The sequence below is a fragment of the Mustela putorius genome, unplaced genomic scaffold, assembly GCF_011764305.1.
Source record: "Mustela putorius furo isolate JIRA1106 unplaced genomic scaffold, ASM1176430v1.1 tig00000430_pilon_pilon_pilon, whole genome shotgun sequence".
Lineage (NCBI taxonomy): Eukaryota > Metazoa > Chordata > Mammalia > Carnivora > Mustelidae > Mustela > Mustela putorius.
The window spans coordinates 18,518,273-18,543,221 of NW_025421377.1; the positions used below are offsets into that span (position 1 = coordinate 18,518,273).

The 24,949-nt window shown below is 39.0% G+C and overlaps 1 protein-coding gene across 2 annotated transcripts in view; it reads right to left on the reverse strand.

Annotated features, from left to right (window-relative positions):
• Positions 1–24,949, reverse strand: part of CENPC (centromere protein C) — a 104,915-nt gene that overhangs the window by 79,370 nt on the left and 596 nt on the right. The window contains exons 2-4 of one of the 2 annotated variants that reach the window (XM_013062367.2): positions 20,253–20,299; positions 5,089–5,175; positions 4,303–4,397 (exon numbers count right to left, since the gene is read on the reverse strand). In XM_013062367.2, coding sequence (XP_012917821.1) covers positions 4,303–4,397; positions 5,089–5,175; positions 20,253–20,286 — 216 coding nt within the window. In that variant the 5' untranslated portion in view covers positions 20,287–20,299. The remainder of the gene's footprint in view (positions 1–4,302; positions 4,398–5,088; positions 5,176–20,252; positions 20,300–24,949) is intronic. The other variant, XM_013062366.2, reaches the window with a different exon arrangement.

A 24,949-nucleotide genomic window follows, 5' to 3' on the forward strand; every position in this document is an offset into this window, starting at 1 on the left:
TTTACCATGCTAATGGACATCAGAAGAAAGCAGGAGTGGCAATCCTTTTATCAGATCAATTAGATTTTAAGCCAAAGACTATAATAAGAGATGAGGAAGGACACTATATCATACTCAAAGGGTCTGTCCAACAAGAAGATTTAACAATTTTAAATATCTATGCCCCCAACGTGGGAGCAGACAACTATATAAACCAATTAATAACAAAATCAAAGAAACACATCAACAATAATACAATAATAGTAGGGGACTTTAACACTCCCCTCACTGAAATGGACAGTCATCCAAGCAAAAGATCAGCAAGGAAATAAAGGCCTTAAACGACACACTGGACCAGATGGACATCACAGATATATTCAGAACATTTCATCCCAAAGCAACAGAATACACATTCTTCTCTAGTGCACATGGAACATTCTCCAGAATAGATCACATCCTCGGTCCTAAATCAAGACTCAACCGGTATCAAAAGACTGGGATCATTCCCTGCATATTTTCAGACCACAATGCTCTAAAGCTAGAACTCAACCACAAAAGGAAGTTTGAAAAGAACCCAAATACATGGAGACTAAACAGCATCATTCTAAAGAATGAATGGGTCAACCGGGAAATTAAAGAATTGAAAAAAATCATGGAAACAAATGATAATGAAAATACAACGGTTCAAAATCTGTGGGACACAACAAAGGCAGTCCTGAGAGGAAAATATATAGCAGTTCAAGCCTTTCTCAAGAAACAAGAAAGGTCTCAGGTACACAACCTAACCCTACACCTAAAGGAGCTGGAGAAAGAACAAGAAAGAAACCCTAAGCCCAGCAGGAGAAGAGAAATCATAAAGATCAGAGCAGAAATCAATGAAATAGAAACCAAAAAAACAATAGAACAAATCAACGAAACTAGGAGCTGGTTCTTTGAAAGAATTAATAAAATTGATAAATCCCTGGCCTGACTTATCAAAAAGAAAAGAGAAAGAACCCAAATAAATAAAATCATGAACGAAAGAGGAGAGATCACAACTAACACCAAAGAAACACAAACTATTATAAGAACATACTATGAGCAACTCTACGCCAATAAATTTGACAATCTGGAAGAAATGGATGCATTCCTAGAAACATATAAACTAACACAACTGAACCAGGTAGAAATAGAAAGCCTGAACAGACCCATAACCAGTAAAGAGATTGAAACAGTCATTAAAAATATACAAACAAACAAAAGCCCAGGGCCAGACGGCTTCCCGGGAGAATTCTACCAAACATTTAAAGAAGAACTAATTCCTATTCTCTCCTGAAACTGTTCCAAAAAATAGAAATGGACGGAAAACTTCCAAACTCATTTTATGAAGCCAGCATCACCTTGATCCCAAAACCAGACAAGGATCCCATCAAAAAAGAGAGCTATAGACCAATATCCTTCATGAACACAGATGCGAAAATACTCAACAAAATACTAGCCAATAGTATTCAACAGTACATTAAAAGGATTATTCGCCACGACCAAGTGGGATTTATTCCAGGGCTGCAAGGTTGGTTCAACATCCACAAATCAGTCAATGTGATACAACACATCAATAAAAGAAAGAACAAGAACCATATGATACTCTCAATAGATGCTGAAAAAGCATTTGATAAAGTCCAGCATCCCTTCCTGATCAAAACTCTTCAAAGTGTAGGGATAGAGGGCACATACCTCAATATCATCATCTATGAAAAACCCACCGCAAATATCATTCTCAATGGAGAAAAACTGAAAGCTTTTCCGCTAAGGTCAGGAACACGGCAGGGATGTCCATTATCACCACTGCTATTCAACATAGTACTAGAGGTGCTAGCCTCAGCAATCAGACAACAAAAGGAAATTAAAGGCATCCAAATCGGCAAAGAAGAAGTCAAATAATCACTCTTCGCAGATGATATGATACTATATGTGGAAAACCCAAAATACTCCACTCCAAAACTGCTAGAACTTATACAGGAATTCAGTAAAGTGTCAGGATATAAAATCAATGCACAGAAATCAGTTGCATTTCTCTACACCAACAACAAGACAGAAGAAAGAGAAATGAAGGAGTCAATCCCATTTACAATTACACCCAAAACCATAAGATACCTAGGAATAAACCTAACCAAAGAGGCACAGAATCTATACTCAGAAAACTCATGAAAGTACTCATGAAAGAAATTGAGCAAGACACAAAGAAATGGAAAAATGTTCCATGCTCCTGGATTGGAAGAATAAACATTGTGAAAATGTCTATGCTACCTAAAGCAATCTACACATTTAATGCAATTCCTATCAAAGTACCATCCATCTTTTTCAAAGAAATGGAACAAATAATTCTAAAATTTATATGGAACCAGAAAAGACCTCGAATAGCCAAAGGGATATTGAAAAAGAAAGCCAACGTTGGTGGGCATCACAATTCCGGACTTCAAGCTCTATTACAAAGCTGTCATCATCAAGACAGCATGGTACTGGCACAAAAACAGACACATAGATCAATGGAACAGAATAGAGAGCCCAGAAATAGACCCTCAACTCTATGGTCAACTAATCTTCGACAAAGCAGGAAAGAATGTCCAATGGAAAAAAGACAGCCTCTTCAATAAATGGTGTTGGGAAAATTGGACAGCCACATGCAGAAAAATGAAATTGGACCATTTCTTTACACCACACATGAAAATAGACTCAAAATGGATGAAGGACCTTAATGTGCGAAAGGAATCCATCAAAATCCTTGAGGAGAGCACAGGCAGCAACCTCTTCGACCTCAGCCGCAGCAACATCTTCCTAGGAACAACGCCAAAGGCAAGGGAAGCAAGGGCAAAAATGAACTATTGGGATTTCATCAAGATCAAAAGCTTTTGCACAGCAAAGGAAACAGTTCACAAAATCAAAAGACAACTGACAGAATGGGAGAAGATATTTGCAAACGACGTATCAGATAAAGGACTAGTGTCCAAAATCTATAAAGAACTTAGCAAACTCAACACCCAAAGAACAAATAATCCAATCAAGAAATGGGCAGAGGACATGAACAGACATTTCTGCAAAGAAGACATCCAGATGGCCAACAGACACATGAAAAAGTGCTCCATATCACTCGGCATCAGGGAAATACAAATCAAAACCACAATGAGGTATCACCTCACACCAGTCAGAATGGCTAAAATCAACAAGTCAAGAAATGACAGATGCTGGCGAGGATGCGGAGAAAGGGGAACCCTCCTACACTGTTGGTGGGAATGCAAGCTGGTGCAGCCACTCTGGAAAACAGCATGGAGGTTCCTCAAAATGTTGAAAATAGAACTGCCCTATGACCCAGCAATTGCACTACTGGGTATTTACCCTAAAGATACAAACGTAGTGATCCAAAGGGGCACGTGCACCCGAATGTTTATAGCAGCAATGTCCACAATAGCCAAACTATGGAAAGAACCTAGATGTCCATCAACAGATGAATGGATCAAGAAGATGTGGTATATATACACAATGGAATACTATGCAGCCATCCAAAGAAATGAAATCTTGCCATTTGCGACAACGTGGATGGAACTAGAGCGTATCATGCTTAGCGAAATAAGTCAAGCGGAGAAAGACAACTATCATATGATCTCCCTGATATGAGGAAGTGGTGATGCAACATGGGGGCTTAAGTGGGTAGGAGAAGAATCAATGAAACAAGATGGGACTGGGAGAGAGACAAACCATAAGTGACTCTTAATCTCACAAAACAAACTGAGGGTTGCTGGGGGGAGGGGGCTTGGGAGAAGGGGGTGGGATTATGGACATTGGGGAGGGTATGTGCTTTGGTGAGTGCTGTGAAGTGTGTAAACCTGGTGATTCACAGACCTGTACCCCTGGGGATAAAAATATATGTTTATAAGAAATAAAAAATTAAATTTAAAAAAAAAAACGATATAATCTTTAAAAAAGACTGATTCTCCTTATAGTAATAGATTAACTTTGGTTTTCAGAATATAACCAAATTTGCCAACCTGGATTAGGAACTTCAGCAGCCGCCCACTTTCCTAAAAACCTAATTCAATTATTATTTTAGGAGAGGTGAAAAATGATTGTGCAGCAATATAATAATTCTACACCCAGACCTCCAATTTCAAACACTTGAAACATCTAGTCAAAATTGTCACAAAACACCTCTAAATGATAAAAAGAATGGGAATATAGGATTCCCTTTTAAGAATAAGACGTAAAAAAAACTAGAATAAATATAAGTATATTGTGTAATGTTTCATCATTAAACTGTTAAAGCTATACCAGCTCTTCTTTTTGACCTACCTCTTTGCTTGGTGACTGAATACAAATGTCTCCTGTTTTAGGTGTTGAATAAAGCAATGATTTTGTAGAATTTGTGCTAAAATCATTGGCCAAACCTTAAAAAAAGCAGTAAATAAATAAATAAACACGATATAAAATCTTTTGGTTACAATTAAAAGAAGCCCTACATGAAATGTGAAGAAGTTTGACAACTCTTTAAAAACAATTAGTTTAAAATTAAGTACAAACATCACTTCAACATTCAAATGTTCCTAGTCGGCATCAGGAACTGAAAAAGGCAAACAAGATTCCTGAAGAAATAATATAACAGCTCTTCTTTCAGTGCTTATATAGAAGAAATATTTTTCCATTGTTTCTTTGGTTAGCCTATTCTCTTATTTCAATGGCTTCTAATGCTGACAAGCACTTAGAGAAGTTTTTGCCCTAACTCACCATTTCTATAAAAAGAACTGCGTATCACCAAACATTACCTCTTAGAGATCCTAAGTATTCCGCACATTTACTCCCACTATATGAAATACCTTCTCCTGTGTATGATAATTATTTATGGACTCCCAGAGTATAAGAATCTAGTATGAACTAAAGGAAATGATTAATTATTCTCTTTTTTGCTACTATCATCCTCAGTGTATCAGGAAATACATAAAGGATTACACATGTACTCAACATTCTGGGAAGATATTTTATATATATTTAAATGTCAGAATGTATTTACTGAATTTAATATTAATAATTTAATAATATGACAAATTTACATTTTCATCCAACCCAACCATCAAAGTCCACCTTTAAGATGTCTTACTATTTTCTTCAAAACAGTCTTGCAAGATTTCCAGTATGTTCTGGCCTTGCTTCGTCTTAATGTCAGGTGCTCTAATAAGAAGGAAGGGAAAATGTCACATATCATTTCCAGAAGATATTTGCTATTTTAAGTTACAATCTACTTTGAAAATTTAATATCTCATTATAAAATGCTATTTTACTTAATGGGGAAAATATCACTTTTACTATCTCAGGACAAAACAAGTACTTGAGAGTCCAAGAGTTTCCAGAAAAGTATCTGAAGCAGTATACTGTTATCTACATTAACAATTACATTCCTTGATTGAAGAGCCACATCTAAAGCCATTTTAGACTACTGGTATATCTAAACAACAATATAAATGGTTTTGAACAAATCTAATCCATACTAAAACACTTCTTTAATAAAAACTCATGGTCACAGTACTAATAGCTCCAAGTAACAGTCTTCCCTTCAAGTTCTCCAATGCATTTTTATTTAATATTATTAACCTTAATAGCAGCTTATGAATCAGTATAAAATTTTCATTGTAGTTTCACATGCAGTTGTAAGAAATAAAAGAGAGAAAATCCCTTGTTCACTTTTATCTAGTTTCCCCCAATGGTAACATTTTGTAAAACTATACTATATTACCACAACCAGGATACTGATATCAACACAATCCACTAATCTTTTCTGATTTCTCCATTTCTACACATACAGTTGACCCCTGAACAATATGGGTTTGAACTCATACACAGATTTTTTTTTTTCATCCACTCATACAGATTTTTTTTCAGTAAACATACTGGAAAATTTTTTGGAGATCTGCAAAAATTTGAAAAAACTTAGACAAACCACATAGCCCAGAAATATAAAAAGAAATTAACAAAAAGTTAAGTATGTCATGAATGCATAAAATACATGTAGATACTAGTCTATTTTACCATTTACTACCATAAAATACAGACAAATCTATTTTTAGAAGTTAAAATTTATCAAAACTTATACATACAATACATGGTGCTATTTGTAGTCAAGAGATGTGAAGAAATGTAAAGATGCAGTTAAATCATAATGGCATAAAACTGTAGTGCATGCTGTACAACTGTAATAATTTTACAGTCACTCTGCTGCTGTTGTGCTGAGCTCAAGTATTAGTGAGTATCCCCTTAAAATGCCATCTAACACTAATCATCTCTGAGTGAGCAGTTCATCTTCTCCAGTAAACTGCGAATTGGCAGTAAAAAGTGATCTCTCACAGTTCCCCCATTTTTCATTATGTTTAGTGCAATACTGTAAACCCCAAATAACACCAGGGGACCCAACAAGGTACCACTAGTGATGCTGGAAATGCCACCAAGAAACAGAGAGACCGTCATGACATTACAAGAAAAAGTTGAATTACTTTATATATACCATAGACTGAACTCTGCCTCTGTGGTTGCCTGCTATTTCAAGATAAATAAATGCAGCATAAGGACTACTGTGAAAAAAGAAATTAGTGAAGCTGTCTTTGCTGCTGTGCCAGCAGATACAAAACCTTGCATTTTGCTAAATAGCTTTTTATCTTGTACTGAAAATGCAGCTTTTATGTGGCTTGCAGGACCTCTTACGAGAAAGGCATAAATAGAGATACTAATATGGCTTGAAAAAAACCAAGGTTACTATAAGACATCTTAAAGCAAAGGAAGTGAAGGATCTAAAGCTAGAGAATTTCATGCCAGGAAAGGATGGTCTGACAATTTAGAAAGAGACTTGGCTTTTTAAAAAAGTCAAGATTAGGAGCAAGAGGCAGAGCACTAGGAAACCTAAATTCCTTCTAGTCCCAGGAATTCAGCTAGATAGCTAACAAACCATTCTGAACACCTACAGACTCAAAAGATCAAAGAAAATAATAGCAATTCTATGAACAGAAAAATGACCACTTTCTGAAAGGTAAGGCTTTCGGGAAAGTAAACACAAGGCGATATACAGAAATACAGACCGCGGTGGGTTGGTGGGGGAGGAGAGAAGGCCTCCATCAGCCAGCTCCTGGCAAGTGACAGAGCAGCAGAGCACAAAATCAGAACTTGGAGAAGTCTGCTCCACTGAGGGATGTAGGTCCAGTGGCTAAGGACAGGCCAGGGGAGGGGGTGGAGCTCCCACTGAGACAGTGTGGTCTCAGGAGCCTCAGAGTCACAGAAAGACTGAGGTTGCCTGAGTGCGGCACAACTCCCAGGTATCAGAGCAGGGAAGCCAGCCGCAAAGACGGAGCTAAGGAGTGCGTTCTCGGCTCAGGGTTGCCATAAACCATGATCCCTGGCACAGCCAGGCTACTGGTTTTCAGGCAAGGACCCTACAAGTGGCAAATCGGGGAGACCCCCCCCTTCCTCCACCAGGAAGGGCAGCGCGGGAGTGCACTGCAAGAATCTGCTGGGTTTGGAGACCCCAAACAGGCACAGGCCAGGTGAGCACAGAGTGCAGCTGGAGACCAGGGAGACAGGCGTGTTTGACAGCTTTTCTCTGAAGGCTCACTGGGGAGTGGGCCTCCAAGCTCTTGTCTCCTCCAGCCTGGAGACTGAGAGGCTGCCATTTTCATTCTCATCCACCAAAGCTGTGCAGAAAGTTGTCAGGGAACAAAAGCACCAAGAGCAAACCTGAACAGAGTACTCAGCCTGGCCCCTGGTAAGGGTGCTGTCAATTCCGCCTGGGGCAAAGACACTTGAGAATCACTGCAACAGGCCCCTCCCCCAGAAGATCAGCAAGAACATCCAGCCAGGACCAATTTTACCAATCAATAAGAACAGCAAAACTCCAGCACCAGGGGAATACAGCAAATGGAATTCATGGCTTTTTTCCCATGATTCTTTAGTCTTTCAAACTTAAATTTTTTTTAATTTTATTTTTTCTTTTTCTTTAATTTTTCCTCTTTCTTATTTTAATCTTATTTTATCAATACCTTTTTTAAACTCTTTTAATTTTAATTTTTACATTCATTTTTTGTTCCTTCATTGTATTTAACTTTATTTTTTGTATATATATGTGTGTTGGGGTGTGTGTGTGTGTGTGTGTGTGTATGTTATTCTTTCTTTAAAATTTTGGGATATACTTTCTTCTAACAGACTTATATCCTAAATCTAGTGTATGGCTTTCTTCTAGTCTCCAGCCTGAGGATGTTTCTCTTCCTTTTTTTTTTTTTTAATTTTTTTCTTTCTTTTTTCAATCAACTTTTCTCTTATCAATTACTTTTTAGAAATCTTTTTTAATTTCCATCTTTACAGTCATATTCCCTCTCTTCATCACATTTACCATTATTTGTGTGTGGGGAGGGTATATATACATATACATGATTTTCTTTCTTTAAAATTTTGGGAGGCAGTTTCTTCTTTTTTTTTTTTATTTTTTTAAAAGATTTTATTTTTTTATTTTTTTTTTTTTAAAGATTTTATTTATTTATTTGACAGAGAGAAATCACAAGTAGGCAGAGAGGCAGGCAGAGAGAGAGAGAGGAGGAAGCAGGCTCCCTGCTGAGCAGGGAGCCCGATGCAGGACTCGATCCCAGGACCCTGAGATCATGACCTGAGCCGAAGGCAGCGGCCTAACCACTGAGCCACCCAGGCGCCCTAAAAGATTTTATTTATTTATTTGGAAGACAGATATCATAAGCAGGCAGAGAGGCAGGCAGAGATAGGAAGGGAAGCAGGCTCCCTGTTGAGCACAGCACCTGATGCAGGACTCAATCCCAGGGCCCTGGGATCATGACCTGAGCCGAAGGCAGAGGCTTTAACCCACTGAGCCACCCAGGTGTCCTGGGAGGCAGTTTTTTCTAACAGATCAAAATACACCCAAAATCTAAAGTGCGGCTCTGTTCTATTCACCAGCCTGATGATATTCTTTCTTTTTTCTCCCTCCTTTGTTTTGCCCTCAATTACAGGTCTCTTCTGATTCATTTAGTGTATATTTTTCTGAGGTCATTGTTACCCTATTGGCATTTTGTTCTCTCATTCATCTATTCTTCTCTGGACAAAATGACAAAAATGGAAAAACTCATCTCAAAAAAAAGAACAAGAGGCAGTACCAACCACAAGGGACCTAATCAATACGGACATTAGTAAGATTAGAAACATAACAGCTGAGCTTGAAAAAAGCTTAGAAGATACTAGAAAGAGGGCGCCTGGGTGGCTCAGTGGGTTAAGCTGCTGCCTTCGGCTCAGGTCAGGATCTCAGGGTCCTGGGATCGAGTCCCGCATCGGGCTCTCTGCTCAGCAGGGAGCCTGCTTCTCTCTCTCTCTCTCTCTCTCTCTCTCTCTGTCTGCCTCACTGTATACTTGTAATCTCTGTCAAATAAATAAATAAAATCTTAAAAAAAAAAAGAAGATACTAGAGAATCGTTTTCCAGAGAAGTAAAAGAACTAAAATCTAACCAAAATGAAATAAAAAAGGCTATTAATGATATAGAATCAAAAATGGAGGCTCTTGGGCGCCTGGGTGGCTCAGTGGGTTAAAGCCTCTGCCTTCGGCTCAGGTCATGATCTCAGGGTCCCGCATCGGGCTCTCTGCTCAGCAGGGAGCCTGCTTCCTCCTCTCTCTCTCTCTGCCTGCCTCTCTGCCAACTTGTGATCTCTGTCTCTCAAATAAATAAAAAATTTAAAAAAAAAATGGAGGCTCTTAATTCTAAGACAAATGAGGTGGAAGAGAGAATTAGTGATATAGAAGACCAAATGATAAAGAATAAAGAAGCTGAGAAAAAGAGATAAACAGCTAATGGATCATGAGGGGAGAATTTAGGAGATAAGTGATACTGTCAGATGAAACAATATTAGAATAATTTGGATCCCAGAAGAAGGAGAGGGGGAAGAAGGTATACTGGTGCAAATTATAGCACAGAGCTTCCCTAATTTGGGGAAGAACACAGGAACCAGAATTCAGGAGGCATAGACAACCACCACCCTCAAAATCAATAAAAATAAGTCAACAACCCATCATCTAATAATAAAACTTAGAAGTCCCTAAGACAAAGAAAAAATCCTAAAGGCAGCTCAGGACGAAAGGTCTATAACATACAATGGTAGAAATATTAGATTGGCAGGAAATCTATCCACAGAGATCTGCCAGGCTGGAAAGGACTGGCATGATATATTCAGAGCACTAAAGGAGAAAAACATGCAGTCAAGAATAGTATATCCGGGACACCTGGGTGGCTCAGTTGGTTAAGCAGCTGCCTTCAGCTCAGGTCATGAATCGAGTCCCACATCAGGCTCCTTGCTCAGCGGGAAGCCTGCTTCTCCCTCTGCCTCTGTCTGCCACTCTGTCTGCCTGTGCTCGCTCACTCTCTCTCTCTGACAAATAAATAAATAAAATATTAAAAAAAAAAAAAAAAAAGAATAGTATATCTAACTACACTGTCCCTGGAAAAAGAAGTTAAGATAAAAAGCTTCCAGGACAAAAACAGCACGGAGGTTCCTCAAAAAGTTGAAAATAGAGCTACCCTACAACCCAGCAATGGCACTACTGGGTATTTACCCTAAAGATACAAATGTAGTGATCTGAAGGGACAGATGCACCTGAATGTTTATAGAAGCAATGTCCACAAGAGCCAAACTATGGAAAGAACCTAGATGTCCATCAACAGATGAATGGATAAAGAAGATGTGGTGTATACATATACAATGGAATACTATGCAGCCATCAAAAGAAATGAAATCTTGCCATTTGCAATGACATGGATGGAACTAGAGGGTATTATGCTGAGCGAAATAAATCAGAGAAAGACAATTATCATATTATCTCCCTGATATGAGGAATTTGAGAGGCAGAGTGGGAGGTAGGGAACAAAAAAATGAAGCAAGATGGGATCAAGAGGGAGACAAACCATAAGAAACTCTTAATCTCACAAAACAAACTGAGGGTTGCTGGCGGGAGGGGGTATGAAGGGGGTGGTTGGGTTATGGATATTAGGGAGCGTATGTGATATGGGGAGTGCTGAGACCTGTGTAAGCCTGACAATTCACACACCTGTACCCCTGGGGCAAATAATACATTATATCTTAATTAAAATAATTAATTAAAAATAAAAAAATAAAAGCTTCCAGGACAGACAAAAACTAAAAGAATTTGCAAACACCAAACCAGCTCTATAGGAAATACTAAAAGGGGTCCTCTAAGCAAAGAGAGAGCCTAAAAGTAACATAGATGAGAAAGGAACAGAGACAATACACAGTAACAGTCACCTTACAGGCAATATAATGGCACTAAATTCGTATCTTTCAATACTTACCGGGAAACTAAATATGCTAAATACCCCAATCAAAAGACAAAGGGTTACAGAATGGATTAACACAAGCCCTATAATGGGTTAAGGCCTCTGCCTTCTGATCAGGTCATGATCTCAGGGGCCTGGAATCAAGCCCCACATCTGGCTCTCTGCTCAGCAGGGAGCCTGCTTCCTCCTCTCTCTGCCTGCCTCCCTGCCTACTTGTGATCTCTGTCAAATAAATAAAATCTTAAAAAAAAAAAAACAAGCCCAATCGATATGCTGTCTGCAGGAGACTCATTTTAGACCCAAAGACACCTCCAGATTTAAAGTGAGGGGGTGGAAAAAAATTTACCATGCTAATGGACATCAAAAGAAAGCTGGGGTGGCAATCCTTAGATCAGGCAAATTAGATTTTAAACCAAAGACTATATAATAAGAGATGAGGACACTATGTCATACTTAAAGGGTCTATCCAACAAGAAGACCTAACAATTTTAAATATCTATGCCCCTAACATGGGAGAAGCCAATTATATAAACCAATTAGTAAAAAAACCAAAGAAACACATCAACAATAATAAATAGTAGAGGACTTTAACATCCCCCCTCATTGAAATGGACAGATCATCCAAGCAAAGGAAATAAAGGCCTTAAATGACACACTGGACCAGATGACATCACAGATATATTCAGAACATTCTATCCCAAAACAAACGAATACACATTCTTCTCTAGTGCACATGGAACATTCTCCAGAATAGATCACATTCTCGGTCACAAATCAGTCTCAACCAGTACCAAAAGACTGGGATCACTCCCTGTATATTTTCATAAGTTAGAACTCAATCACAAGAGGAAAGGTGAAAAGTACTCAAATACATGGAGGCTAAAGAGCATCCTACTAAAGAATGAATGGGTCAATCAGGAAATTAAAAATTTTTTAAATTCATGGAAACAAATGATAATGAAAACACAACTGTTCAAAATCATTGGGATGCATCAGAGGCTGTCCTAATAGGAAAGTATATCGCATTACGAGACTTTCTCAACAAATGACTCCAATACACAACCTAACCCTACACCTAAAGGAGCTGGAGAAAGAATAGCAAAGAAAGCCTAAACCCAACAGGAGAAGAGAAATCATAAAGATCAGAGCAGAGGGGCACCTGGGTGGCTCAGCGGGTTAAAGCCTCTGCCTTCGGCTCAGGTCATGATCCCAGGGTCCTGGGATTGAGCCCCACATCGGGCTCTCTGCTCAGCAGGGAGCCTGCTTCCTCCTCTCTCTGTCTCTGCCTGCCTCTCTGCCTACTTGTCTGTCAAATAAATAAATAAAATTTAAAAAAAAATCAGAGCAAAAATCAATGAAATAGAAAACAAAAGAACAATTGAACAAATCAACAAAACTAGGAGCTGGTTTTTTGAAAGAATTAATAGACTGATAAACCCCTGGCCAGACTTATTAAAAAGAAAAGAGAAAAGGACCCAAATTAATAAAATCATGAATGAAAGAGGAAAAATCACAACCAACACAAAAGAAATACAAACAAGTATAAGAACATATTATGAGCAATAATATGTCAGCAAATTAGACAATCTGGAAGAAATGGAGGCATTCCTAGAGATGTATAAACTACCAAAACGGAACCAGGAACAAACAGAAAACCTGAACAGACCCATAACCAGTAAGGAAATTGAAGCAGTCATCAAAAATCTCCCAACAAGAGCCCAGGGCCAGATGGCTTCCCAGGGGAATTGTACTAAACATTTAAAGAAGAATTAATACCTATTCTCCTCCAACTCTTCTAAAAAATAGAAATGGAAAGAAAACTTCCAAACTCATTTTGTGAGGGCTGCACTACCTTGATTCAAATACCAAAGATCCCATCAAAAAAGAGAATTACAGACCAATATCCCTGATGAACATGGACGCAAAAATTCTTGCCAAAATACTAGCCAATAGGATCCAACAGTACATTAAAAGGATTATTCACCACAAACAAGTGGGATTTATTCCTGGGCTGCATGGATGGTTCAACATCTGCAAATCAATCAATGTGATACAATACATTAATAAAAGAAATAACAAGAACCATATGATACTCTCAACAGATGCTGAAAAAGCATTTGACAAAGTATAGCATCCTTTCTTGATCAAAGCCTTCAAAGTGTAGGGATAGAGGGCATATACCTCAATACCATCAAAGCCATCTATGAAAAACCTACGGCAAATATCAGTCTCAATGGGGAAAAACTGACAGCTTTTCCCCTAAGATCAGGAACACAGCAGGGATGTCCACTATCACCACTGCTATTCAACATACTACTAGAAGTCCTAGCCTTAGCAAGCAGACAACAAAAAGAAATACATCCAAATCATCAAAGAAGAAGTCAAACTCTCACTCTTTGCAGATGATATGACACTTTACGTGGAAACCCAGAAGACTCCACCCCAAAACTGCTAGAACTCATACAGGAATTCAGTAAAGTGTCAGGATGTAAAATCAATGCACAGAAATCAGTTGCATTTCTATACACCAACAACACAGAAGAAAGAGAAATTAAGGAGTCAATCCCATTCAAAGTAGCACCAAAAACCATAAGATACCTAGCAATAAAGCTAACCAAAGAAGCAAAGAATTTATACTCAGAAAACTATAGAATACTCATTAAAGAAATTGAGGAAGACACAAAGAAATGGAAAAACATTCCATGCTCATGGATTGGAAGAACGAAAATTGTGAAAACATCTACGCTACCTAAAGCAATCCACACATTTAATGCAATCCCTATCAAAATACCATCCATTTTTTTCAACAAACTGGAAAAAATAATCCTAAAATTTATATGGAACCAGAAAAGACCCCAAATAGCCCGAAGAATGTTGAAAAAGAAAACCAAAGTTGGTGGCATCACATTTCCAGACTTCAAGCTCTATTACAAAGCTGTAATCAGTGACAGTATGGTAACTGGCACAAAAACAGACACACAGATCAACGGAACAGATTAGAGTGCCCAGAAATGGACCCCTCAACTCTATGGTCAACTAATCTTCAATAAAGCAGGAAAAAAAGGTCCAATGGGAAAAAAGTCTCTTCAACAAAGAGAGTTGGGAAAACAGCCACATGCAGAAAAATGAAACTGGACTACTTTCTTTCACCATGCACAAAAAATAGACTCAAAACGGATGAAAGACCTCAATGTGAAATAGGAATCCATCAAAATCCTTGCGGAGAATACAGCCACAGCAACTTCTTCCTAGATACATCACTAAAGGCAAGGGAAGCAAGGGCAAAAGTGAACTTTTGGGCCTTCATCAAAGTATCAAGATCAAAAGCTTTTGCACAACAATGGAAACAGTCAAAAAAACCAAAAGACAACTGACAGAATGGGAGAAGATATTTGAAAATGACGTATCAGATAAAGGGCTAGTATCTAAAATCTATAAAGACCTTATCAAACTCAACACCCAAAGAAAAAATAATCCAATCAAGAAATGGGCGGAAGACTAGAACAGACATTTTTGCAAAGAAGACATCCAAATGGCCAACAGACACATGAAAAAGTGCTCCACATCATTCGGAATCAGGGAAATACAAATCAAAACCACAGTGAGATACCACCTCACACCAGTCAGAATGGTTTAAAATTTTAAGTCAGGGAACAACAGGTGTTGGTGAGGATGTGGAGAAAGGGGAACCCTCCTACACTGCTGGTGAGAATGCAAACTGGTGTAGTCACTATGGAAAATAGTATAGAGGTTCCTCAAACAGTTGAAAATAGAGCTACCCTACAACCTAACAACTGCACTACTGGGTATTTAACCCAAAGATAAAAGTGTAGTGATCTGAAGAGTCACATATACCCCAATGTTTATAAAAGCAATGTCCAGGGACGCCTGGGTGGCTCAGTTGGTTGGACAACTGCTTTCGGCTCGGGTCATGATCCCGGAGTCCCGGGATCGAGTCCCGCATCAGGCTCCCAGCTCCACGGGGAGTCTGCTTCTCCCTCTGACCTTCTCCTCGCTCATGCTCTCTCTCACTGTCTCTCTCTCAAATAAATAAATGAAAAAAAAAAAAAAAAAAAAAGCAATGTCCACAATAGCCAAACTATGGAAAGAGCCTATATGTCCATCAACAGAGAAGGGATAAAGAAGATGTGGTATAGGGGCACCTGGGTGGCTCAGTGTGTTGGGCCTCTGCCTTCAGTTCAGCTCATGATCTCAGGGTCCTGGGATTGAGCCCCGCATCAGGCTCTCTGCTCAGCGGGGAGCCTGCTTCCCTCCGCCTCTCTCTCTCTGTCTGCCTCTCTGCCTACTTGTAATCTCTGTCTGTCAAATAAATAAAGAAAATATTAAAAAAAAAAAAAAAAAAGATGTGGTATATATACACAGTGGAATAATTCTGCAGCCATCAAAAAGGAGAAACCGAAATCTTACCATCTGCCACATGGGCAGAACTAGAGGGTATTATGCTAAGCAAAATAAGTCAATCAGAAAGGGACAATTAGGGGCGCCTGGGTGGCTCAGTGGGTTAAAGCCTCTGCCTTCGGCTCAGGTCATGATTCCGGGGTCCTGGGATCGAGCCCCGCATCGGGCTCTCTGCTCAGCAGAGAGCCCGCTTCCTCCTTCCTCTCTGCCTGCCTCTCTGCCTACTTGTGACCTCTGTCTGTCAAATAAATAAATAAATCTTTAAAAAAAAAAAAAAAAAAAGAAAGGGACAATTATCATACGATCTCACAGATTTGAGGAATTTGAGAAACAAGACAGAGGATCATAGGGGAAGGAAGGGAAAAATGAAACAAGACGAAACCAGAGAGGGAGGCAAACCTTAAGAGATTCTTGGTCTCAGAAAACAAAGGGTTGGGCGCCTGGGTGGCTCAGTGGGTTAAGCCGCTGCCTTCGGCTCGGGTCATGATCTCAGGGTCCTGGGATCGAGTCCCGCATCGGGCTCTCTGCTCAGCGGGGAGTCTGCTTCCTCCTCTCTCTCTCTCTGCCTGCCTCTCTGCCTACTTGTGATCTCTCTCTGTCAAATAAATAAATAAAAATTTAAAAAAAGAAAAGAAAACAGAGGGTTGCTGGAGTGCAAGGGGGTGGAAAGGATGGAGTGGCGGGATGATGGACACTGGGGAGGGTGTGTGCTATGGTAAGTGCTGTGAAGTGTGTAAGATTGATGAATCACAGACCTGAACCCCTGAAACAAATAACACATTATATGTTAATTTTTAAAAAGTCAAGATAACATAAGACTCTTCTGTTAAACAAAAGGCAGTATACAGGGGCACCTGGGTGGCTCAGTTGGTTAAGGCACTGCCTTCAGCTCAAGTCCGGATCCCAGAGTCCCAGGATGGAATCCCACATCAGATTCCCAGCTCTGCAGGGAGTCTGCTTTTCCCTCTGATCTCTCCTATCACGCTCTCTCTCACTCAAATAAATAATATCTTAAAAAAAAAAAAAAAAAGGCAGCATACAAGTTCCCAGATGCTGCAGGTCAAGTCATGATCTCAGGATCAGGAGACGGAGCTCCCCACTCGGTGCAGTCTGCTTAAAGTGTTCTCCCTTCTCTCTCTGCCCATCCACTGTCCCCGCTGCTTGTGCACACCCTCTCAAAATAATAATAATAATAATAATAAAAAATAAAACCGGCTCAGTCAGTTGGGCATCCGACTTTTGATTTCAGCTCAGATCATGATCTCAGGGCCATGAGAATATGCCCTACATCGGGTTCCATGCCCTCCATCAAGCATGGAGCCTGCTTAAGATTATCTCTCTCCCTGTCCCTCTGCCCCTCCCTCCTGCTTGCATGCCTGCTCCCACACTCCTCTCTCAAAAAAAAAGGGGGGGGCTCAGTCAGTTAATTATCCAACTCTTGGTTTTGGCTCAGGATCCTGGGATCAAGCCCCTCACCGAGCTCCCCTCACAAAAAGGAGTCTGCTTGTCTCCCACTCTCTCTGCCCCTCCCCCTGCTTATACACATGCTCTCTCTCTCTCTCTCTCTCAAATAAATAAAGCTACTTTTCCCAAAAAAGAAAAAAAAAAGGCAGAAAAAGTTAATCACTGAGTAAAAAGGATCTCTGTATAAACATATTTTAAAGCAGACAAAATTGTCCTATTCTAGAAAAAACATGCCATAGAGGACATTTATTATTAAGGAAGAGAAGCAAGCAAAGGATAGGCTAACTCTACTGTTTTGTGCAAATAATAATAATCAGGACCGACTTATCTACAAAACTGCTAAACCCCAGCTTTGAAGGAAAAAGATAGAACACCAGCTGCCAGATTTGGGGCTGTACGATACCAAGAAAGCTAGGCAATGAGAATCCTTCTTCTGAACTGGTTCTACCAGTGCTTTGTCCCTGAATTCAAGAGGTATCCTACCAGTAAGGATCTATCTGTCTTTAAAAGTTCTTCTGATATTAAAAATGCCACTGGCCACCCAAAACCCCAAGAGTTCAACACTGAAGGAGTCAAAACGGTATAACTGCCCCCAACACAACTTCTCAAATTCAGCCTCCAGAATAGAGAATCATAAGGACTGTAAAGACTCATTACACATGGTTCTCTATGCTAAGGAATATGTAACAGAGAAAACAACATGAAAGTCTGGAAGGATTACAGCATTGAAGATACCATTATTGTTAGGAGAAAAAGCTATGAAAACCATTAAGCCCAAAGCAATAAAATCCTGCTGGAGCAAACTATGTGCAGATGTAATACATGACTTCACAGGATTTATAATGGAGCCAAACAAGAAAAGTCAAAAAAAAGCTTGTGGATATGGCAAAAAAGGTTGGGGTACAGGGTTTTAAAATAAGGATCTTGGAGAAATTAAAGAGCTAATAGACATCAATACCGGAGGAATTAACAGAAGATGACTATCTGGAGATGAGCACTTCTAAATCAGTACCAGACAAGGTAGGAGATACAGAAGCACTATCAGAAAACAAACTGATGGGCGCCTGGGTGGCTCAGTGGGTTAAGCCGCTGCCTTCGGCTCAGGTCATAATCTCAGGGTCCTGGGATCGAGTCCCACATCGGGCTCTCTGCTCAGCAGGGAGCCTGCTTCCTTCTCTCTCTCTCTCTGCCTGCCTCTCTGCCTACTTGTGATCTTTCTCTGTCAAATAAATAAATAAAATCTTTAAAAAAAAAAAAAAAAGAAAGAAAAAGAAAACAAATTGACATTAGATAATCTGATAGAGGCTTCCAATTACTCCAGACTGTTTTTGGCCTCTTTTATGACATGGACCTTCTAACTGTCATAACAGACAGTGAAAATAAGGTAAACAGCAGAAGGATTGGTACCACTGGTACCATATAAAATCAATTTTAGAGAAATGAAAAAGCAAACATCAGACAAAAATTATGGTCTAATTGTATAAAGTTGTACCAAGCATGCCTGCCTCTCCTGCCTCCCCTTTTACCTCCCCACCTCTTCTGCCTCCATCACACCTGAAATCAATCACCTCAGCTCTTTCTCCTCCTCTTCAGCCTGTTCAATGTGAAGACGATGAGGATGGAGATCTTTGTGATGACCCACTTCCACTTAATGAACAGTAATCAGCACGCCATATCATTAATGAACTATGTATGTGTGTGTGCACATGTGAAAATCTATTAACTGTATAGCAAAAAACGTATGAAACATTTGTGTGTCATTGTCATCATCATCACCTAATGATTCATTGTGAGAACATCTTGTGCAAAACCTGACGGAAGTAGATAGCCTATCTTTACATGGGCATAAGGTGAGTGATATTTAATATAAAATTAATAATGTGTTATCTCGCTGTCTTTAACTTTCCTTTCAAAGAATTATACTACCATATAATATGTCTCTCCTCACAGGTAAGTGGTTTAATAAAAGAGTAACAATGTTTCCAAACTATATTATGAATATAATAAATATTGTACCATATGCTGTACGCTATAAAAATTTTACAATTCATTCAGTAGTGTATAGACTAGGCTACCATAAAACAATCATTGATCACACCAGGCTACCATAAAGCAATCATATTACTGCTTCTCTATCAATACCTGTTATATTTGTAAATAAATATGAATTTCTTTCCCACATATTTTCATGTCTGATGTCTAGTGCTAGTAATATATATAACATCTACAGTGTTTTTATAAGACTATATTAATATAGGTAATAACAGACAATTCTTGTAAACAGGCAACAAAAACTTACTGTTACCAATACAGTACAGTACTGTAATTGTGTTTCCTTATGATTTTCTTAATAACATTTTCTATTCTTTAGATTATTTTATTGTAGAATACAGTATATAATATAGAGTATACAAAGTATGTGTTGATTATTTATGTTATTGGTAAGGCTTCCAGGCAATAGTAGGCTGTTAGTAGAAGTTTTGGGGGAGTTAAAAATTATGTAAGGATTTTCAACTTTTCCAACTTTAGTGGTCAGCAACCCTAACCCCCAAGATGTTCAAGGGTCAACTGTACTCATTTGCGAGTTTACGTCAATACCTAGTTCTGTGCAATTTATGACATCTGTAGGTTCAGATATCACCACCACAGTCAAGATACTGAACAGTTCCATACTACAAAGATCCTATATTGCCTCTTTATAACCTACACCTATGTTTTCTTTTAGCCCCAACAAATATGCTGCATCTTTGTAATATTACCATTCAATCCACTCTATAGAGTGCTTTCCCCATGGCTGTCAGTCAGAACTAAGACTGATTCTTCCTGAACCATAATTTATTAGCTAAATTTCTTTTCTCACTACTGCTAAGTCACTACAGTGATTGCATTAATATTTCCGTTAATATAAAATCACTAAGTAGACTATACTTAATCAGTGGGCACAGAAATCATTGTTAGAAGTAACTTTCCCTTCTTCATTTAAAAATCACTTTCTGAAGATAGAAATAAAAATGACTTAAAAAGCTTAAATAAATAACTCACCTGCAAGGTCGGCAAAATCTTCTTCTGTAGTCATTTTTGAGATGATCCTAAAAGAAAAATAAATCATCGAACTGGTGAACATTTAAGTTCCTCATTTATTCATTCAGCAAGTTTTGATAATTGGCCATTATAATATTATAAAGAGGAATTCATCTGGATCAAGTTAAAGAGAACTTGCCTCATATCTACTGTTTCAAAATCTTTGCTTATACTATTTGCTCACCCTGGGATTTATTCCATCTTTCTCCTTTTCCTCTACCCTGCCTCCATACCTTTTCCATCAAAATTCCAACTATCTGTGCTTCTAATAATTCAAATTGGTTGACTCGCAATATCTACTTATCTCCTTTACTTGCAGGCAGATCCCTGTAGAATAATAGTTAAGCACTAAAATGACATAAAACAACAATGAAAAAGAGGGTGGAAGAGAGGACCACCTATTAACAAAAAAATTTAACAAATTTCTAAAAGATTGAAAAAAATGGATTATGTTAATTGATGAAAGCGGTATATTTGATAAAAGCGGTATAATTGATAAAAGCGGTAGCAGCCAAAAATAAGCTCAGAGGATCCAGTTTTTGATGGGTCGTAAAGCTAATCTGCCCAGGAAAAAGCCGTAACAATGCAGAACTAGGAAAACTAGAAATATGAAGGAGGAAAGAGTGAGAAAGGGAATGAACAGGATAAAAGACTCCCACATCCCCACCCCATCAACACAGAGCTAACTAACTGAATTTAAAGAATACAGAGCTAAAAAACTGTATTCTATTGTTTCAGTCTTAAATACCACCAGCATCTATAGATCACCAGACATTTAAACAAAACAGGAAAATCAAGACGAATTTTAAAAATGGAAAAGAAAAAGGCCCAAGAGAAAAATGAATTCAAGAATGAGAAAGAAGAGCATAACCCAACATATAAACACATCAAATTTTTATGTTGTACATTTGAAAGTAATGTAACATTGAGTGTCAAGAAACCCTGCGGAGGGTCAAACAAAGCCCCTGCAGAGCAAGGAGCACAACGAGGGACTCCATCCCAGAACCTTGGGATCCTGACCGGAGCAGGAGGCAGATACTTAACTAACTGAGCCACCCAGGCTAGGCTTCTATGAAAGAGAAAAAAAGAGAGAGAGAGAGAGAATGTAAAAACAAAAAACAAAACTCTAATTAGTACATGGAAAAGAGATTTGAAATACTGGACTCATAAAACAAAAGTGGTATACTACGCTGAGCCCAAGAAAAATTCTTAATAATTTAAAACATTTTTGCCTAAAATTTAAAAAGCAGTAATTATGAAAAAGCTAAGATATGTCTGAGAGGGGGAAAAAAAGACAAAAAAATGAAGAGGAAGTAGAAAATGGGAGAAACAAAGAAGTTCCAAAACTCAGGGGGTCCAACTTCTGACCAATTGTTATTCCACAAAGAACAAAGAAAAAGAAAAGAGATCTACTCTGAGAAAATACACAATCAAATTCCCTAAATCTGTAGAGCATAAGCCAGCATGATGAATTTAAGAGAATCCATACCTAGGTGAGACTAAGAAATGCTAGGATGCTTCCACAAAGAAAAAAGTCATTAACTCCAACTAGGAAACAGCCTCATCACTGGGAACAACAGGAAAAATAAAACACAGAGACATGCTGATTTTGGAAACCGAGAGGATATTTGAGATACTTAGGGTTCTATCTTTAATCATTAAATCAATCCAGTTGAAAACTGGGTAGTAACAGGATAAACAGCATGCTTTAAAAAATACTATGAATACCAAATATTTATTGATCCTCATTTTCACTTGGCCCAATGGGCTATAAATGACCCCACCACATATAAACACTCTCTTTACCCCACTCATGCTCTGACATCCTGAACTGAACCACCCTCCTGACTGTACTCAGGCTCCAACACAGGTCTCTGGGCCATTGTAGTTTCCCACCCATAAGGATCTCCTACCTTGCCTGACCCCACCTAAAGGATTTTCGACTCAATTATTCAACAAGATGAAGATCTCTTATTTGATTTTTAAAAACTTGAAGACCTCTATTTGATTTTTAAAAACTTGAGAGCAGAGACTTCATGATAAGCTATCTATATTCTTCCCAGAGCCTTGTCTAGTGTATTATACACCACACAAACACCATTTTCTTATGTTTTTCATATACTAAGTGAGACCACAAACTCAGATTAAAAATGTTTGTCTTTAAAGAAGGTGAAATATACAAGGGTAATGATTATTGAAGACTGACTGCGGTCATGAAAAACAAGAAATTCAGTCAGTATGAGAACTGAGACTAATTTCAACCAGTCTAAGCTTCCCAAATTCTGAACAGCAACCTTCTCAAGAAAGAAGAAATTCATAAAAGAAAGGCAGAGATCAGGATGAGAAAAGAGTTTATTAACATGATTGATAATATTATTAATTGCAGATTTTAAATCCATGCCAACATTTATCCAAATAAAACCCTGATCATGGTTTAAAAAAAAATTTAAAAGGAGAATGAGAGGACAAGAAACAGGCTGGAAGAAAATATTTGCAGAAGACATATCTGGTAAGGACTATTATCCAAAATATAGAAACAATGCTTAAAAGTCAACAGTAAGAAAACAAACGAACAACCCAATTAAAAAATAAATGGACTTGGGGCACCTGGGTGGCTCAGTGGGTTAAGCGGCTGCCTTCCGCTCCGGTCGTGATCTCAGGGTCCTGGAATGGAGCCCTGCATCACGCTCTCTGCTCAGCAGGGAACCTGCTTCCTCCTCTCTCTCTCTCTCTCTCTGCCTACCTGTGACGTCTCTCTGTCAAATAAATAAATAAAATCTTTTTAAAAGATAAATAAATAAATGGACCTTACACTTCATGGACCTTACAGATGGGAAATAAGCATATGAAAAGATGTTTCACATCATATTTCATCAAAAGCAAATTAAAACAATGAGGTATCACTCTACCTATTAGAATGACCAAAATCTAGAACACCCAACAACTTCAAATGCGCAACAGAAACTCTCATTTATTTTTTTTTTAAGATTTTTTTTATTTATTAATTTGACAGAGAGAAATCACAAGTAGACAGAGAGGCAGCCAGAGAGAGAGAGAGAGGGAAGCAGGCTCTCGGCCGAGCAGAGAGCCCGATGCGGGACTCGATCCCAGGACTCTGAGATTATGACCTGAGCCGAAGGCAGCGGCTTAACCACTGAGCCACCCAGGCGCCCCTCATTTATTTTTGAATGTAAAAATTCCAAACGTACAGCCACTTTGGAAGAGTTTGGTGGTTTTCACAAAACTAAAGAGACTCTTACCATGACTTAGCTATCATACTGCTTGGTATTTACCCAAGGGAGTTGTCCACACAGCTGTCCACACAACAATCTGCACGCAGATGTTTAGAGCAACTCTACTTCTAACTGCCAAACTTGAAAGCAACCAGATGTCAGGTGAACGGGTAAACTGTGGTATATCCAGACCACGGACTATCATTCAGCACTAAAAGGAAAGAACTATCAAGCCATGAAAAGATACGGTGTAATGTCAAATGAAAGTCAATCTGAAAAGGCTATGTATGTGTGATTCCAACTCGATGACATTCTGGAAAAAGCAAAAACTATGAAGATGGTAAAAAGATGAATGGTTCCAAGAGCTGCGTGGGGAGAAAGGGGTAAATGGACAGAACACAAAGGATATCGGGGCTGTGAAAATCCTGGCTATAGGACACCACATTACATTTTTGTCCAAACGGACAGAATGGACACCACCAGGAGTGAACCCCATGGTACATTATGGACTTTGAGCAATAACGATGTGTCAGTATAGGTTCATCCCGTGTAACAGATGCACCACGCTGGTGGGGGATACTTGACAACAGGGGTGGCTATGCATGGGCGGGAGTAAGGGCGTATGGGAAATCTCTGTAACTTCCTGCTTAATCTTGAGAAGAACCTAAGACTTAAAAAAAAAAAAAAAGTCCTTTTTTTTTTTTTTTAATAGATTTTATTTATTTATTTGTCAGAGAGAGAGCGAGTGGGAGCGAGCACAGGCAGACAGAGTGGAAGGCAGAGTCAGAGGGAGAAGCAGGCTCCCTGCGGAGCAAGGAGCCCGATGTGGGACTCGATCCCAGGACGCTGGGATCATGACCTGAGCCGAAGGCAGCTGCTTAACCCACTGAGCCACCCAGGCGTCCCAGAAGTCTTTTTTTAAAAGGAACTGTGGACATTTGGTAAATTTTATTCCCCTCCTCTCCCTCCAATGAAAATGGCCTTATTCTCTCTCTCTTTTTTTTTTTTTAAATTCTACACAATGGAAACAGTGGGCGTGCTCACCTAAAAAGTCCGCTCTCCAGCATCCTTTCACACATCGCCAGGCGCACAAGCCCACATGTATAACTTTACATAAAGGGCAGATCCCTGAGCAAGATTTTCTTAAAGGGGGAGAGAGAAAGTAGGAAATACACTAGGACAGGGACTGATGCGGGTTGTAAACGACACAGGAACCCTAAGCGAAGTGTGAAATACCGAATGGTGACCATCAAGGGAGCCCAGAGACGGAAACAAAAAACGAGTGCCCGCCCCCCCTGAGTCCTTCCCACCTTAAGCGCCTTTTACTTAACAGCCGCCCTCTGGGAAACTTTACCAACAGCAGATCCGTAAGTACAAATAATCTGCTTCTCCAGACCGTCACGTCCAGACTTTGAAGGCGTCCCA